Genomic DNA, 18,140 nt, shown 5'->3' on the forward strand with positions numbered 1-18,140 from the left:
AGTGAGCCAAGATTACGCCATTGCACTCCAGCCTGGGCGATGAAGTGAGTCTCTGTCTCAAAAAAAAAAAAAAAAAAGAAAAGAAAATAAATACCTTTCATGTGTAATTTTATGTTTTATCTTGTAATTTTTCTAAATTTACTTAATAGCATTTTTGTAGACACCATGTTTCCTACTTAGACAATCATTTCACCTGTGAATAAAGATGTTATGTTTGTTTCAAATGAATGCCTTATTTTATATTCTTGCTTTATTGCACTGGCTAGAATCTCTAGTATGATGTTGAATGCCAGTAGTGAGATTAGACATTCTTGCCTTATTTTTTATCATAGAGGAGAAAGTATCCAGTCTTTCATTATTAAGTGTGATGTGTTAGCTGTGGGCTTTTTGTGGATGTCATTTATTACATTAAGGAAATTCTTCTATTCCTGTTTGCCTAAGAGTTCTCATTAGGAATGAATTTTGAATTTTGTTGAATACTTTTTAAATCTATTGGAATGATCATAAGATTTTCCTGTTTTTATTTGTATTAATATGGTGAATAACATTGGTTAAATTTGGCTAGGCGTGGTGGCTCATGCCTGTAATCCCAGCATTTTGGGAGGCTGAGGCGGGCGGATCACCTGAGGTCAGGAGTTCGAGACGAGACTGACCAACATGGAGAAACCCCATCTCTACTAAAAATACAAAATTAGCTGGGCGTGATGGCGCTTGGCTGTAATCCCAGCTACTCGGGAGGCTGAGGCAGGAGAGTCGCTTGAACCCGGGAGGTAGAAGTTGCGGTGAGCCAAGGTTGCACCATTGCACTCCAGTCTGGGCAACAAGAGCGAAACTCCATCTCAAAAAATAAAAATAAAAAACATTGGCTAAATTTTAAATGTTAAATCAATATTACATTCCTGATATAAAGTCTACTTGGTCATGATGTATTTTTTTATAGTGCTGAAATTGATTTTAAAAGTTTTTTCTAATTTTTGCATCTGTATTCCTGGGCTATTTTGGTCTGTATTGTTCTGTTCTTATATCTGTAACCATAACAGATCTGTTGTCTGATGCCACAGCAAGTCAATAACAGAGACACTGGGTTGCTGCAGAGAAGGAGTTTAATTATAGGGCCTCCAAACAAAGAGATGAGAGGAAACCTCAAATCTATCTTCCGAAGGAGTTGAGACCATGGCTTTTAAGGATTATGGAGTGGGCTGAAGTATTAAGATCATTGATTTGTCAAAGAATGCTGGGTGAAATCATGGGTTGGGGAGATGTACAAGCAGTATTCTCATGCTAATTCTGTTCCTCTGTGGGGATCTTTAAACTGGTTGGCTTCAGCTGTTCCACTGTGCTTAAGCAACTCTTGATTTTTAAAAAAAAATTTTGTGGAAATGGTCTCATGATGTTGCCCACTCTGGCCTCAAACTCCTGACCTAAAGCAATCCTCCTGCCTAGGCCTCACAAAGCACTGGGTTAGTAAGCATGAGCTACTGAGACTGTCCTGCTTAAGCGATTCTTTTTTTTTTTTTGAGACAACATCTCACTCTTATCACCCAGGCTAGAGGGCTAGAGTACAGTGGCATGATATCAGCTCATTATAACCTCTGCTTCCCTAGCTCAAGTGATTCTCCCTGCCTCAGCCTCCCAAGTAGCTGGGATTGCAGGTGCCCGCCACCACGCCCGGCTAATTTTTATATTTTTTAGTAGAGACAGGGTTTCCCAATGTTGCCCAGGCTGGTCCTGAACTCGTGATCCACCTGTCTCATCCTCCCAAAGTGCTGGGGTTACAGATGTGAGCCACCACACCTGGCCTTAAGCAATTCTTAAACAAAAGCTTTAAGTTTCTAATGTCAAAAATTCTATCTGTAGGAACAATGGGGATGCCAATGGTCAGTATCTAGTGTTAGTGACTTTCTGTTACAAAGAAGTGAGTCAGCCAGGTGTGGTGGCTCACGTCTGTAATCCCAGCACTCTGGGAAGCTGAAGTGGGGGGATCACAAGGTCAGGAGTTCAAGACCAGCCTGGCCAATATGGTGAAACCCTGTCTCTACAAAAAATAGAAAAATTAGCCGAGTTTGGTGGTAGGTGCCTGTAGTTCCCAGCTACCCAGGAGGCTGAGGCAGGAGAATCTCTTGAACCCAGGAGATGGAGGTTGCAGTGATCTGAGGTCGTACCACTGCACTCCAGCCTGAGTGACAGAGCGAGACTCCATCTCAAAAAAAAAAAAAAACCAAAAAAACCAAAAAACAAGTGAGTCAAAGTGCAGTATAATTAATGCTTAATTATAATTGTATTTTTGTCCAGAATTCTGTTTAACCCTGTGAGGATGGTTTCATATCCTTGCCTTGTTTTGGTATCTGAGTAATGATGGCCTTATAGAATAGATTGGGAAATAATTGCTTCCCCTTCCATTTTCTGGAATAGTGTACATAGAAATGGTATTTTTTCTTTCTTTCTTTATTTTTTTGAGACAGAGTCTTGCTCTGTCACCCAGGCTGGAGTGCAGTGGCGCGATCTTGGCTCATTGCAAGCTCTGCTTCCTGGGTTCATGCCATTCTCCTGCCTCAGCCTCCTGAGTAGCTGGGACTAAAGGTATGCGCCACTACACCTGGCTAATTTTTTGTATTTTTAGTAGAGACGGGGTTTCACTGTGTTAGCCAGAATGGTCTCCATCTCCTGACCTCGTGATCCGCCTGCCTCGGCCTCCCAAAGTGCTGGGATTACAGGCATGAGCCACTGTGCCCGGCCAGAAATGGTATTTTTTTTCTTTAAGTGTTTGTTAGAATTTACCTCTGGATATAAGCTTTCTTTGTAAGATGGTTTTTAAGCAAAAATTAGACTTCTTTAGTAGCTATAGGGCTACTCACATTACCTATTTCTCCTTGAATGATCTTTGGTTGTTTATATCTTTCAAGGAATTTGTCCATTTTATCTATGAGTTACCAAAGTTAACAAATTGTTGTAAATTTTTTATAATATTCCCTTACACATTTAACATATTTTATTATGATAGCACTTATCTTATTACGTATCGTGGTAATTTGTTTTCTTGTCTTTTTCTTGAGTGCCGTGGCTAGAGATAGTCAGTTTTCTGGAGAGCTGCTTTTTCTTTCTCTGTTGTTTTTGTTTTTTATTGCATTGATTTCCACCCTGATCTTTTACTTTTCTGCTTTTTTATGGTTTAATTTGTTCTTCTTCTTCTTGTTTTTTCTTTTGAGACGGAGTCTTGCTCTGTCACCCAGGCTGGAGTGCAGTGGTGTGATCTTGGCTCACTGCAACCTTCCACCTCCCGGGTTCAAACGATTCTCCTGCCTCAGTCTCCTGAGTAGCTGGGATTATAGGCACATGCCACTGTGCCTGGCTAATTTTTGTATTTTTAGTAGAGACGGGGTTTCTCCATGTTGGTCAGGCTGGTCTCGAACTCCTGACCTCATGATCTGCCTGCCTCAGCCTCCCAAAATGCTGGGATTACAGGCATGAGCCTCCGTGCCCGGCCTGCTCGTCATTTTAACAGATTTCTTGAGGTGGAAGCTAAGGTCATATAATTGAGATTTTTCTTATTTTCTTATTTTATTTATTTATTTATTTTTAGATGGAATCTCGCTCTGTTGCTCAGGCTGGAGTGCAGTGGCGTGATCTCGGCTCATTGTAACCTCCACCTCCTGGGTTCAAAGGATTCTCCTGTCTCAGCCTCCCAAGTAGCTGGGATTACAAACATACACTACCATGCCTGACTAATTCTTGTATTTTTAGTAGAGACTGGGTTTCACCATGTTGGTCAGGCTGGTCTCAAACTCCTGGCCTCAAGTGATCCACCCACCTCGGCATCCCAAAGTGCTGGGATTACAGGCATGAGCCACTGCCTCCAGCCCTTATTTTCTAATACAGGATTTTATTGTAAAAACATCCCTCTAATACTTATCTGCACGTCACAAAGTTTGATGTAGTTTTTGTTTTTTTTTTAATTTCAGGTTGGAGTCTTGTCCTTTACGGGTGTGAACCACCATACCCATTTTTATTCAGTTCAGAATACCTTTTGAGGGCCGGGTGCAGTGGCCGCGCCAGTTAATTCCAGCACTTTGGGAGGCTCAGGCAAGCGGATCACGTGAGGTCAGAAATTTGAGACCAGCCTGACCAATATGGCAGATCCCCGTCTGTACTAAAAGTACAAAAGTTAGCTGGGTATGGTAGGGCGTGCACCCGTAATTTCAGCTGCTCGGGAGGCTGAGGCATGAGAATCGCTTGAACCTTGGTGGTGGAGGTTGCAGCGAGCTAAGATCGAGCCATTGTGCTCTGACCTGGGCAACAGAGCAAGACTCCATCTCCAAAAAGAAACAAAAAAACACACCTTTTGATTTCTTTCTTTCTTTTTTTCCAGACGGAATTTTGCTCTTGTCCTCTAGGCTGGAGTGCAGTGGGAGCAATCTCAGCTTACTGCAACCTCCGCCTTCTGGATTCATGTGATTCTCCTGCCTCAACCTCCCTAGGTGCTGGGATTATAGCCGTGTGCCACCATGCCTGGCTAATTTTTGTGTTTTTAGTAGAGACGAGGTTTCACCATGTTGGCTAGGCTGGTCTTGAACTCCTGACCTGAAGTGATCTGCCCATCTCAGCCTCCCAGAGTGCTGGGATTACAGGCATGAGCCTCCATGCCCGTCCTGATTTCTTGTTTTTTGGATTATTTCTAATTGTGTTGGTTCCCAAATATATGGAGATTTTCTGCATATTTTTTGTTATTGATTTGTGATTTAATTCCATTGTGGTCATGAAGCATACATTGTATGAGATTGAGACTTATTTCATGTCCCAGATTATTGTCTTTTTTTGCTAATGTTTTGTGTACACTTGAAAAGAATGTGTATTCCAGCCAGTGTGGTGGCACACGCTTGTAATCCCAACACTTTGGAAAGCTGAGGTGGGAGGATCCCTGGAGGCCAGAAGTTTGAGACCAGCCCGGGCAATAGCCAGACCTCATCTCTACCGAAAATTTAAAAATCAGCCGCACACGGTGGTGGGCATCTGTAGTCCCAACTACTCAGAAGGCTGAAACGGGAGGACTACCTGAGCTCAAGAGGTCAAGGCTACAGTAAGCCATGATCATGCCACTGTACTCCAGCCTGGGTGACAGAGAAAGACCCTGTCTCTGGAGTATCCTGTTAGGTCAAGTTGGCTTATAATTTTATACTAATCTTCTATATCCTTACTCATTTTAATTTTATTCTATCAATGATCTATTATTGAGAGTAGACTCCAACTTTAATTTTGGATTTGTATATATGTTCTTGCTTTGTTTCTTCATGCTTTCTCAAACTCTGTTTTTAGGTGCATAAACACTTAGGATTGTTACCTCTTAAGGAGTTGAGCCTTTGTTACTATGAAACAACCCCTTTTAAACCTGATAATGTTCTTTGTGTAAAATTTACTTTGATATTAATAGGACCAGCTCCAACTTTCTTTTATTTAATGTTAGCATGGTATACTTTTTTCCAGCCTTTTGCTTTTAACCTGTTTATGTTCTTATATTTAAAATGCATTTCTTGTAGGTAGTATATGATTTTGTTACGCTTTTTAAATCTGACACTCTGCTCTTTAGGGTGTTCAGACCACTTACATTTAATGTGATTATTGATACAGTTGGGCTTAAATCTACTGTCTTGCTTTTTGATTTCTGTTTGTCTCATCAGGCCTTTTTTTGTGTGTGTGTATATGTGTCAGTCTATCTTCAAGTGATTTTATACCTTCCTTTTCTACTGTATAAGACCCTGTTGTCATTATACTTGCATTTCTCCCCTCATAGAATCTGTATTATTGTTGTTTACGTTTTACTTCCACATAAAGTATAAATGGCACAATATTGTTACTATTTTTATTTAAACAATCTATTATCTTTTAGGCTGAGTGCAAAGGTTCATACCTATAATCCTAGCACTTTGGGAGTGCGAGGAAGGAGGATCACTTGAGTCCAGGAGTTTGAGACCAGCCTTGGCAACATAGTGAGACCCTGTCTCTACAAAAAATGAAAAAATTATCTGAGTGTGGTGATACATACCTGTGGTCCCAGCTGCTCAGGAGGCTGAGGTGGAAAAATAGCTTGAGCCCCAGAAGTCTTGGCTTCAGTGAGCCATCATCACTCTACTGCACTCCAGTCTGGGTGGCAGTGAGACCCTGTCTCTAAATAAATAAACACACAGTTTGTTATCTTTACTTTTTTTTGAGACAGAGTCGTGCTCTGTCACCCAGACTGGAGTGCAGTGGTGCAGTCTTGGCTCACTGCAATCTCCACCTCCCTGATTCAAGCAATTCTCCTGCCTCAGCCTCCGGAGTATCTGGGATTACAAGTGCCTGCCACCACACCCGGCTAAGTTTTTTTTTTTTTTTTTTTTTTGTATTTTTAGTAGAGACAATCTGGAACTCCTGACCTCAGGTGATCCACCCACCTCCACCTCCCAAAGTGTTGGGATTACAGGCGTGATCCACTGCACCTGGCCCACTTTACTATTATCTGGAGGACTTGAATATTTCTTTTAGCACTTTGAAAAGTCTTTATTTTGCCTTTCCTTTTTTATTTTTTAAAGTGTTTTGCCAGCTATAGAATTCTAGGTTGAGGACCTTGCCGCCACTGTCTGCCAGCTTGCGTTGTTTCTGATACGTACATTGTTGTCATTCTTTTCTTTGTTTATATGTAAAATGTCCTTTTTTTTTTTTTNCACCTCCCAAAGTGTTGGGATTACAGGCGTGATCCACTGCACCTGGCCCACTTTACTATTATCTGGAGGACTTGAATATTTCTTTTAGCACTTTGAAAAAGTCTTTATTTTGCCTTTCCTTTTTTATTTTTTAAAGTGTTTTTGCCAGCTATAGAATTCTAGGTTGAGGACCTTGCCGCCACGGTCTGCCAGCTTGCGTTGTTTCTGATACGTACATTGTTGTCATTCTTTTCTTTGTTTATATGTAAAATGTTTTTTTTTTTTTTTTGGCTGCTTGTAAGTTTTTTTTTTTTTTTTTTATCATGCTTTTAATCTGTTCAGTTATGATATGTTCTGCTATAGTTCTCTTTATCTTTCTCGTGCTTGGGGTTTGTTCAGCTTCTTGAAACTTTGGACTTATAGTTTCCATCAAATTTGAGAAACTTACTCAATTTTTTTTTTACTCTCTTCTCCCCTTTTCTCGTCTTCTTCAAGGACTCCAATTACATGTATATTAGGCCCCTTAAAGTTGTCCCAGAGTTCACTAATGTTCTGTTCTTTCTTTTTTTTTTCTTTTTTTGGGGGGGTGGATCTCATATTGTATTGCTCCATTTTGAATGGTTTGTATTGCTGTGTCTTTAGGTTCACTAATCTGTGTTCTGCGATGTCTAATCTGCTATTACACATTTAACATATATATATATATTTTTTTTTTTTTTTTTTTTGAGACGGAGTCTCGCTCTGTCGCCTGGGCTGGAGTGCAGTGGCCGGATCTCAGCTCACTGCAAACTCCGCCTCCTGGGTTTACGCCATTCTCCTGCCTCAGCCTCCCGAGTAGCTGGGACTACAGACGCCCACCACCTCGCCCGGCTAGTTTTTTGTATTTTTTAGTAGAGACGGGGTTTCACTGTGTTAGCCAGGATGGTCTCAATCTCCCGACCTCGTGATCCGCCCGTCTCGGCCTCCCAAAGTGCTGGGATTACAGGCTTGAGCCACCGCGCCCGGCCTTAATATATATTTTTATGGAATATATATTTTTATGTTAGACAACAATTTTATAAAATTGTTTATAAAAATTTGATAATGCTTATATATTTATTAATTAAACGGATACTTATTAACTTCTATGTTCCTGGCATGAGCTTTGACAATTTGTTCTTTATTAATGACAAAGAGTTTTAGTAGAAAGATGAGGGTAAAAGACTAGTTGTACTAGGCTCAAAAGATATCAGAGTAAGTGTCTTTTGAAGCATTTACTGTAAAAAGGAACAGAGAATGTGGTACCAAGAACTGTATGGTCTTGGTATGTCAGGGGAGTGTTTTTATAAGATGAAGATATTTTGTTATTTTATAATGCTGATAGTTTAGTAGAAAGGGAAAAACAAATGATCCATGGGAAAGAGAGGAGGTGACCTTAGGAAATCTTCATAAGAGCAATTAAGATTCAGTGCCCACGTAGAGGAGAGTAGCTTTAGAATAGAGCACCACTACTTCATTGGCACCAGAGGGAAGCAGAGAATATGGATATAGTTGGGGATAGCTTGGGAGATTTTCCAGTGATAGTTTGGAGAATATTAAAGATTTTGATTGCCTTTGCACTTATTTACCATGTTTGGAACAACCTCCAGCAGTGTTCCTGACACTGGAGATAGAACACTGTATAATTTAAATGTTCTTGCTCTAAGATGGGTATTTAAAGAACATAGGAAAATGCTGTGCCAATGCTTTGAATAGTTCGGGCACAAAGTAGCTGTTCAATGAATGTTTGTTAACTGAATATGGATATATATACTCAAGTAACAGTGTTTAGATTTTGGTGTTTGTGAGACACCTCAGTTACTGACTGACTGTCGCTAAGGTGGGTTGCTTCTTACCGATAGCTTATCTCATTCTCCGAATTTAAGTTGGTGGAACTTCATGTGTAATATAGCTAAAAGCTCTGTGTGATTCTTTAATAGGTACTTACTCTCCATGTGCACTAGTTATATGTACCAAGTTCAATGAGAGGACAGAGAAGGGAGAAAGTTGTTATATCTAGGGAATTTGGGTTTAGCATCCTACAGGAGGTGACACCAATTAGAGTTTAAAGGAGAAGTAGAGGAGTGTTAGCAAGATGTGGGAAGATAGGAACACATCAGAAAGCACTTCACACCATTGATAAGTCTGAAAGAGCACTTCACAGGTGGCAAATGGTACTAAGTTTAGGATCATATTGGGGAGCTGGTTTAGTGTATTCATCTCTCTCCTTGAATTGGTCCCATTTAAAAACAAAAACAATTCAATCCCTCTGTTCCTTGTGATTCCTCAGTCATTCCTTTGGTTTAGAACAAAACTTACTAAATATTGATTCATATTTGCTATTTTCCCCTGGTATTTTGCTGGATGCTGTAAGGAAGTGTGAAACAAGAAATGCGTTTTGCCTATACCAAACATTTGCTTGTAGAAAGCAATAATACAAAAGAAAGCAATAGGAATTATTTATTAGTGTTTAATTGGATGTGTAGTTGTGTGCATCATACTTAGACATACATTGTCTTCTTTGTGTTCTGTTCTTTACTTAGAACCTCTTTACCTAGGTTCTTCACAAATCTTTATCTTATCATCTTCTCCTCCCCGTCTCCTTCCCTCTTTTCCTTGCCCTTCCACATGCCACTGTTGATACAGTGGCTGCTTTAACAGGAATTACAAAAAGGGACCCAGGACAAGGCAAGAGTAATGGTACAAGTGCAGTTTATGCACAGTTGCAGTGTTGGAACAATGATGTTGAAGCCAGAAATGTCTGGAACTGTGGAATATCTTCAACTCGGTTATAGAATCATGCTCTGTACAATATATTCTGTAATGAAATGAGAAATGAATCTGAATATTTTTTACACTAACATAGAAGTTGTTTCGTTATATCAGTTATCCCACTTAAAAATGAGTTAGACACCTCTTTCTTTTTATCTCTCTCACATATAGACACACACACATACACGCATGCACATGCATACCACCACCAAATATGCTATATGTGTCTTTTCATAATGTATTTTTAAAAAAATGATTAAACCCCCCTCTCTCTTCAGAGTAAAGATGATGTTGGCCGAGCGTGGTGGCTCACACCTGTAATCCCAGCACTTTGGGAGGCTGAGGCAGCTAGATCACCTGAGATCAGGAGTTCAAGACCAGCCTGGCCACCATGGTGAAACCCCATCTCTACTAAAAATACAAAAATTAGCTGGGTGTGGTGACATGCACCTATAATCCCAGCTACTTAGGAGGCTGAGGCTGGAGAATCACTTGCGCCCAAGAGACAGAGTTTGCAGTGAGCAGAGATCACACCATTGCGCTCTAGCCTGGGCAACAAGTATGAAACATGCTACAGGAGTATGAAACTCCGTCTCAAAAAAAAAAAAAATAAAAATGATGTTTTAACAATGAATGAAGTAACTGCTTCCCTAAAAAATATACTTGAGTGGCTGGGCATGGTGGCTCACGCTTATAATCCCAGCACTTTGGGAGGCCAAGATGGGTGGATCACAAGGTCAGGAGTTCGAGACCGGCCTGGCCAACACAGTGAAACCCCGTCTCTACTAAAAATACAAAAATTAACTGGGCTTGGTGGTGGGTGCCTGTAATCCCAGCTACTTGGGAGGCTGAGGCAGGAGAATCGCTTAAATCTGGGAGCTGGAGGTGGCAGTGAGCCAAAATCACGCCACTGCACTCCAGCCTGGGTGACAGAACTAGATTCTGTCTCAAAATACATATATATATATATGTATGTGTGTGTGTGTATAGTGTATAATATATATACAAGTGTGTGTGTATATATATATATACACACATACGAGCTAGGAAAATAACACTTAAAAAATAATATTGTCGTTGTTTATGTATTTTTAGTTTTTTTGTTACCAAAAACCACAGTTCTAATGTGCAAACTTGAAAGAGCTGAAAAAAATGTCTATTCAGTGGTTTGAACCTATTTGCTAAAAAGATTAAAATGCCACCTTCTAATTTATTTTCCTAAATGATTTACACCAGGGAACATGGAAATCTAATTCAATAGAATCCTTTACATAATTAATGTATAGGGCTGAAATTTTGTTACTGTGATTTAATAAACATAGTATTTCTTCCATGAGTATAACTATATCTTTGTGGCATCTAATGAAACCAGATATCAAAAATAAGTCCATCTTAGTGTCATACCTTTGAAGCATTATATTTTTGTGTGTAAGAAAGGTTTTGTTGTCTTTCATAAATATAATTTAAAATTACTCTAAAATGGTATTTAATTTTGTTATGCCTTTAAAATTACAGTATTTATACATATGTTAAGTAGTAATGCATATTCTATACATATTTTGAAGATACAAATGGAAAAATTTCTTAGTAATGGAGTATATGATTAAAAAAAAAGCTTGAAGACAAACTTTAAGATGTAGTTACCTCCTACTGATACTATTCCAGTAACCTCGTTTTGTATCCTTAACTCCATTCTAGCTTTCTTAAAGCTGTTATCCACTTAGTAGGTGGATATAATATAAGGTCTAATCTCCTCTATGTCTATAATTTCCCTGTTCTAAGCATTTTATATAAATAGAATAACATAGTGTATGGTCTTTTGTGACTAGATTCTTTCACTTAACATTATGTTTTCAAGATTCACCTAAGTTGTAGCATGTAACAGTACTTCATTCCTTTTTATGTCCCAATAATACTCCAGTGTATGGATATATATCACATTTTGTTTATACGTTTATCAGCCGATGGACATTTGAGTTGTTTCCACTTTTTGGCTATTATGAATAATGTTGCTATAAACACTTACATAGAAATGTTTGTGTGGACTTACATTTACATTTTTTTGGTTATATACCTAACAGTGGAATGGCTGGGTCATGTGGTAATTCTGTGTTAACTTATTTGAGGAACTGCCAGAATGTTTCCAAAGCAGCTGTACCATTTCACATTCTTACCAGGGTTCTGATTTCTCCACATCCTTGTCAACACTTGTTACATTTGTCTTTTTGATTCTAGTCATCCTAGTGGGTGAGAAGTAGTATCTCATTGTAGGTTTGATTTGTATTTCCGTGATGACGGGTGTGAGACATCTTTTCATCTGCTTATTGGCTATTTATATGTCTTCCTTGGGTAAATGTTTATTCAGGCCCTTTTCCTGTTTTTTAATTGGATTGTCTTGTTATTAAATTGTAAGAGCTCTTTATAGTATATTGTGGATACCAGCCCCCTATCAGATACATCATTTGCAAATATTTTCTCCCATTCTGTGAGGTGTCTTTTCACTTTTTGGATAGCAGCCTTTGAAGCACAGAAGTTCTTAATTTTGATTAAGTCCAGTTTATCTTGCCAAATCCCAGATCATTTAGATTTGGCATTGTGTTTTTTTCTAAGGATTTTATAGCTCTAGCTTTTACATTTATAGGTCTTTGGTCCATTTTGAGTTTTTTTGTTTGTTTGTTTTTGTTTTTCTAAAATGATGTAATATAAAGGCCCAGCTTTATTTTGCCCATGGCTATTCAGTTCCCCTAGCACCATTGCTAAAAAGACTATTCTTTCTCATATAATGGTCTTGGCATCTTCTTGGAAAATCAGTTGAGTATAGAAATAGGTTTTTAATGTTTTTTTAACAGCAAAACTATATTGTTCTTTCACAGACAGTTCTGTTAACTAAAGAAAGAGTATGCTTATTTTTAAGTAGGCTTTTAGGAATATTTGTGTAATTTTAGTGCTACGTCTTGTACCCAGATTTAATTTTGAGAAATGCATAGTTTGCATATATGGAACAGCTGTTCTGGTCATGAAAATTGAGTTTGGAAAGCCATATTTCACTGAGGGTGACATTTTGGCTTGTTTTTATTGGCACTTCCTGAGTGCCAGACACTATGCAGTTACAAGGCTTACATGGAAGTAAATGACCATCTCATGTTGCTAATGTATATAAAATATTGGGAGCAGGGAGAAGGAGGGATTAAAATGACGTGGAAATATCCATATGGGTTTTTTTAGTCCATAAAAGTGGTATACTTTTTTTTTTTTTTTTGAGATGGAGTCTCGCGCTGTTGCCAGTCTGGAGTGCAGTGGTGCGATCTCGGCTCACTGCAACCTCCGCCTCCCGGGGTTGAAGCAATTCTCCTGCCTCAGCCTCCCGAGTAGCTGGGACTACAGGTGCACGCCACCATGCCCAGCTAATTTTTGTATTTTTCGTAGAGACAGGGTTTCACCGTGTTGGCCAGGATGGTCTTAATCACCTGACCTCATGATCCACCAGCCTCTGCCTCCCAAAAAAGTGGTATACTTATAATGGATAAACATATACAGCTATTTTTACTTAGTACACTGTCTTCAGTATTACCTTTAGTTTTAAATGAAGTGTTTTCTTAAGACTAAGAATTTTAAATTGAAATTATTTATTTATTTATTTATTTATTTATTTTTTGAGACAGAGTCTCGCTCTGTCAGTCACGCCAGGCTGGAGTGCAGTGGCCCGATCTCAGCTCACTGGCAAGCTCCGCCTCCCCGGGTTCACGCCGTTCTCCTGCTTCAGCCTCCCCGAGTAGCTGGCTACAGGCCGCGCCGCCACCTGCCCGTCAGTTTTTGTATTTTTAAAGAGAGACGAGGTTTCACCGTGTAGCCCAGGATGGTCTTATGATCTCCCTGACGCTCATGATCCGCCGTTCTCGCCTCCCAAGTGCTGGGATTAGCAGGCTTGAGCCACTGGCGCCCGGCCAAAAATTACTTATTTTATAAAGGGCTGTAAATAGGGATATGACTACAATGGATGCTGCTGAAAGAATTGAATGATAAAGAATTTAGGTGGCTTAATGCTTTTTGTATTAGTCTCTGGGAAAGTCCATTATTGATCACAAAATTGCCAAGGCTGATCAGACAGGATCATTACATTCTTTCTGTGCTTTTTCAAGTACTTGAAATGTTTTATGTAATTTAAGCATTTTCACGAATTAACCTTTCTTTTTTAGTGTCACTTTGTATAATTTTATGTTCCTTTTTCTTAGGAATCTCAGCAGTCCAATTTTGGCCCTGGAGAACAAAGTGAGTATTTCTTTTCCTCTTGGTTTTCAAATTAAGCTATTTATTGAACATTGAATTTTCATGGTCACAGCATATATAACTTTAGTAATACCTTTACGTGTCATATCCTTTTTCATTTTTCTTTTTTTTTTTCTGGAGTGTAGTGGTGTGGTCGTAGCTCACTGCAGCCTCGATCTCCAGGGTTCAAGTGATCCTCCTGCCTCAGCCTCCTGAGTAGCTGGGACTATGGGCACATGCCACTATGCCTGGCTGATTTTTTAAATTTTAGTAGAATAGGGTCTCACTATGTTGCCCAGGCTGGTCTCGAACTCCTGAGCTCAAGTGATGCAGCTGCCTCGCCTCCCAAAGTGTTAGGATTACTGGTGTGAGCCACTATGACCTCGTATTCTAATTTTTATGATCTAATGAGTAGTGAGGATCGAGCTGAAAATTGTTATTCTTTAAAATTCAGGAACTGCAGGTCATTGGAGATCAAAATACACTACTTTTATTAAGCATTTGAACTAACAGTTCATGAATACAATTTAATGGGCACCTCGTAAACTCAAGAGTCATTCTTCTTTCTTTTAACTTCCTTTATGAAAGTACTTGGTTCCATGATGGTAAAACTCCACACAAGAAGGGGTCATTTTATTTAGCTGACCATGGCTCTTTTCTTGTTATATTTGTACAGTCCGTGTTTATTCTTCCTTGGTTTTCTGATCTGGGTAGAAAGTCTGCTGCCTGCTGTACCCTCACCTTCACCCTTACTTTCTTGGCCTGTCAGAAGAATTTCTGGGGAAGATAGTCGTGGGGAATTCAAATATGGTCCCAAGAGATTGTGGTTGTGTAGATTGAGGGAACCATTGCAAATGTCTGGGCTTCACCGTATACCTCTGTAACAAAACAGGTATTCTTTTTGCCAAGAGCAGTAACTTCTTAATTAAGGTAGATTTATACTAGTCATAAGGTATTTTATAGTAGTCATAAGGTATTTTGGAAATGAAAATGTGCAACTGTTTGATCCTTAATTTATCTTCAGTGATCTTAATGCAGAGATAAAACTAGAAGAATACCTCTTTTGATGTTATGCTTTCTTTATTTGTATATCAATTTCTTAGTTCCACCTTAAAGGCTGTAGCTACAGGAAAAAGGGATCTGACATTGTTAATATGCAGAAAATGTTAAAATGCAGAAAATAGCTAACTATAGGCCAGAAAATTTACATTTTCTCTCTTTTTATTTCTTTTTTTTCTCAGCTTGTTTTCCTTAGTCATCTTCTTTTAAGAATACTTCATCCTTCTACTCTTCTCCCATTCTCTTTTCTGAAAGCTGTTCACAAATGGGATCATAAGCTGCCTCTACTCATTATTTGTGTTTTTGACTTTGTTTGTTTTAGAGCTATTTCTATAACAGCATACAACTCTAGTTATAGTATGAAAATACGGTAATTTATTTCACTAGTCCCCTATCGATGGACATTTTTTTCCCCAGTTTTTGCCATTGCAAACCAGGCTATAATAAACATTCCCGAGTGTGTGCTTGTGTGTTTGTGTATTCCTCAAGATTATACCTGTAATGTAAATTCCTTTCATTGGAATTACTAAGTCACTCAGCAGTGTAGTTACAGTACTGAGAAGGTATTACCAGATTGCTCTTCAAGAAGGTCGTATGAGTTTACAGTCCTACCAGCAACATGTACACATGCTTATTTCCCCTGTAGTCATATTATTGGGTTTGATGGTGTTACCATTTTGGTGGTTGAAGAATTATATTTCATTGTTTGATTTACATTTATTTGAGGGTATTTTACATAGACATTTTACAGTCTAAATAGCCATACTTTAGTTGCTCACTTCATTCTTTTTGTTCCAGAAAGATATAATCCTTCTAAAACTTCAAATGGGCACCAGTCTAAATCGTAAGTTTATTGCTTAATGAGTTCAATGTGTATTGTTTTCACTAAAAGTTACCTGTAATATCTGGGTATTTTGAACAATATTTAGAAATATTGAGGCTGGGCAGAGTGGCTCACACCTGTAATCCCAGCACTTTGGGAGGCCAAGGCAGGCAGATCACGTGAGGTCAGGAGTTCAAGACCAGCCTGGCCAACGTGGTGAAACCCCTTCTCTACTAAAAATACAAAAAATTAGCCAGGCGTGGTGGCAAGCACCTGTGATCCCAGCTACTTGGAAGGCTGAGGCAGGAGAATTACTTGAACCTGGGAGGCAGAGGTTGTAGGGAGCCGAAATCGTGCCACTTCACTCTAGTCTGGGCCGCAGAGCGAGACTTGGTCTCAGAAAAATTAAAAAATAAATATTGACCTTTTAAGGCGTGAGCATGCAAATTTTTATGTAAAGGGTCAGATAGTGAAATATTTAGGCTTTCAGAGCCACATAGTCTGTGTTTTGACTGCTCAGCTCTGCCATTTGTAGTATGAAAGGAGTTACAGACCATAAGTGTGGCTGTATTCCAGCCACACTCTTTAAAACAATGTGATAGGTTGGATTTGGCTTGTGGGCCACAGTTTGCCTACCTCTGCTCTGAGATCATGGTTTTTTCTCATCTGAGAGTTGTATGTGTATATTTTTCTGTGTGTATTCCTAATTTATATTGAATAAAGAAGTCATAAAATAAACACAGGATTCTTCTTTAGGCCAAGCCATTCATTTAACCACTAGATTAAGTAACGTACATAGTTTGTACTGTCTTTAAGTTTTCTTATTTTTATTTTGTTGGTAGAAGCAGGAATATATATAAAAATGTAACAGGGTAATGTATTGGATGAAAATAAATTCCAACTTAAAGAATGAACTCCTGAATTCCTGAGACCACAGGTTAACTCAGTGATTAAAACAAAATTCTAAAGAAGCAGTGACTACAGTGTCAGCTTACCATGCCACAGTCACAAACTGTACTGTGATGACCCTAGACTGGTAGCACTTCAGCTGAATAAAAGAACTAAGAATGAAAATACAAGGACACAAGAAGCACCCCCTCACTGCTGAAAAATTCAAATTATATTCCTATTCATCATACTTATTTATATGTAAAGAACGGAAGTGTACTTACCATATCTATACCTATTACTTTGGTTGTGAGGGAACAAACTCGAGCACGGCTCTGAGCAGTCTGGTAAAAGCTTTGACATATTGACATGTGTAAACAAGTTCATTGAGCTGCCATTGTTAAATCATAAGGGCCAAGAGAATTCAGAGTAAGTACATTTCCTTAGAGGAAAATCAGTCATAGAGATAGATGCACTAAGCCCCTGTCTGAAAGAAAACTCTTTTTTCCCTGTTCTGTTTAATTGGGCCAGTCTTAAAAATCATCTAGTTACTTTATTTCAGGGTGATATTTAATATGTAATATTTTGAACTTAGGGTCAGATATAGAAATGTAGGTTAAACTTTGAGGGGGAAAAGTACAAGTAGTTATTAGAGTGAAAGAAGATTTCCTTCTCGCTGATTGGAGATTGTCATGAAATTTTAAGAAAGGTAATGGAATTACTGGTAATGAGAAATTAGACATTTTCTAGTTGTAGTTCTCCCTAAACTTTGTATTAATTTTCCTCCCATGTAAAAGACAAGGAATGTTTTGTGGGCTGTTATGTAGAAAATTTTAAGTTTAATGATTTTGATTTTATGACTTTAAAAGAAAATTTACGTCTTTAATTTTGCTTTCAAAAACAAATTCCAGAAACTGTCAGCTTATAGTATTTGTGTGTATGTGTTTAAATTGATTTGAATTTTGATGAAGGGAGATTGTGGAACTTGGGAGTTTTTTGTTTGTTTGTTTGTTTGTTGTTGTTTTGTTTTTTTGAGACAGAGTCTCACTCTGTCACCTAGGCTAGAGTACAGTGATGGGATGTCAGCTCCCTGCAGCCTCCAGCTCCTGGGTTCAAGTGATTCTCCTCCTACCTCAGCCTCCCAGGTACCTGGGATTACAGGTGCCCACCACCACGCCAGGCTAATTTTTGTATTTTTAGTAGAGACAGGGTTTCACCCTGTTGGCTTGGCTGGTCTCAAACTCATGACCTCAGGTGATTCGCCCACCTCAGCCTCCCAAAGTAGTGGGATTACAGGCGTGAGCCACCGCACCCGGCCAGAATTTGGGAGTTTAAAAAATATATACATAGTCGGCCATGCGCAGTGACTCACGCCTGTAATCCCAGCACTTGGGGAGGCCAAGGCAGGTGGATCACGAGGTCAGGAGATCGAGACCATCCTGGCTGACACGGTGAAACCCTGTCTCTGTAAAAATACAAAAAATTAGCCGGGCGTGGTGGCGGGCACCTGTAGTCCAAGCTACTCTGGAGGCTGAGGCAGGAGAATGGCATGAACCCAGGAGGCAGAGCTTACAGTGAGCCGAGATTGCGCCACTGCACTCCAGCCTGCATGACAGAGCGAGACTCGGTCTCAAAAAAAA

At 39.1% G+C, this 18,140-nt stretch overlaps 1 protein-coding gene across 1 annotated transcript in view; it reads left to right on the forward strand.

Moving 5' to 3' along the window:
- The window catches only part of AFF4 (ALF transcription elongation factor 4), an 89,048-nt gene that overhangs the window by 45,057 nt on the left and 25,851 nt on the right, over positions 1–18,140 (forward strand). Inside the window, 2 exon segments of the mRNA XM_017871991.1 lie at positions 13,697–13,733; positions 15,588–15,633. Of these exon segments, the coding sequence (XP_017727480.1) occupies positions 13,697–13,733; positions 15,588–15,633 (83 nt within the window).

This window comes from Rhinopithecus bieti, unplaced genomic scaffold, assembly GCF_001698545.2.
Source record: "Rhinopithecus bieti isolate Rb0 unplaced genomic scaffold, ASM169854v2 scaffold_5889, whole genome shotgun sequence".
NCBI lineage: Eukaryota > Metazoa > Chordata > Mammalia > Primates > Cercopithecidae > Rhinopithecus > Rhinopithecus bieti.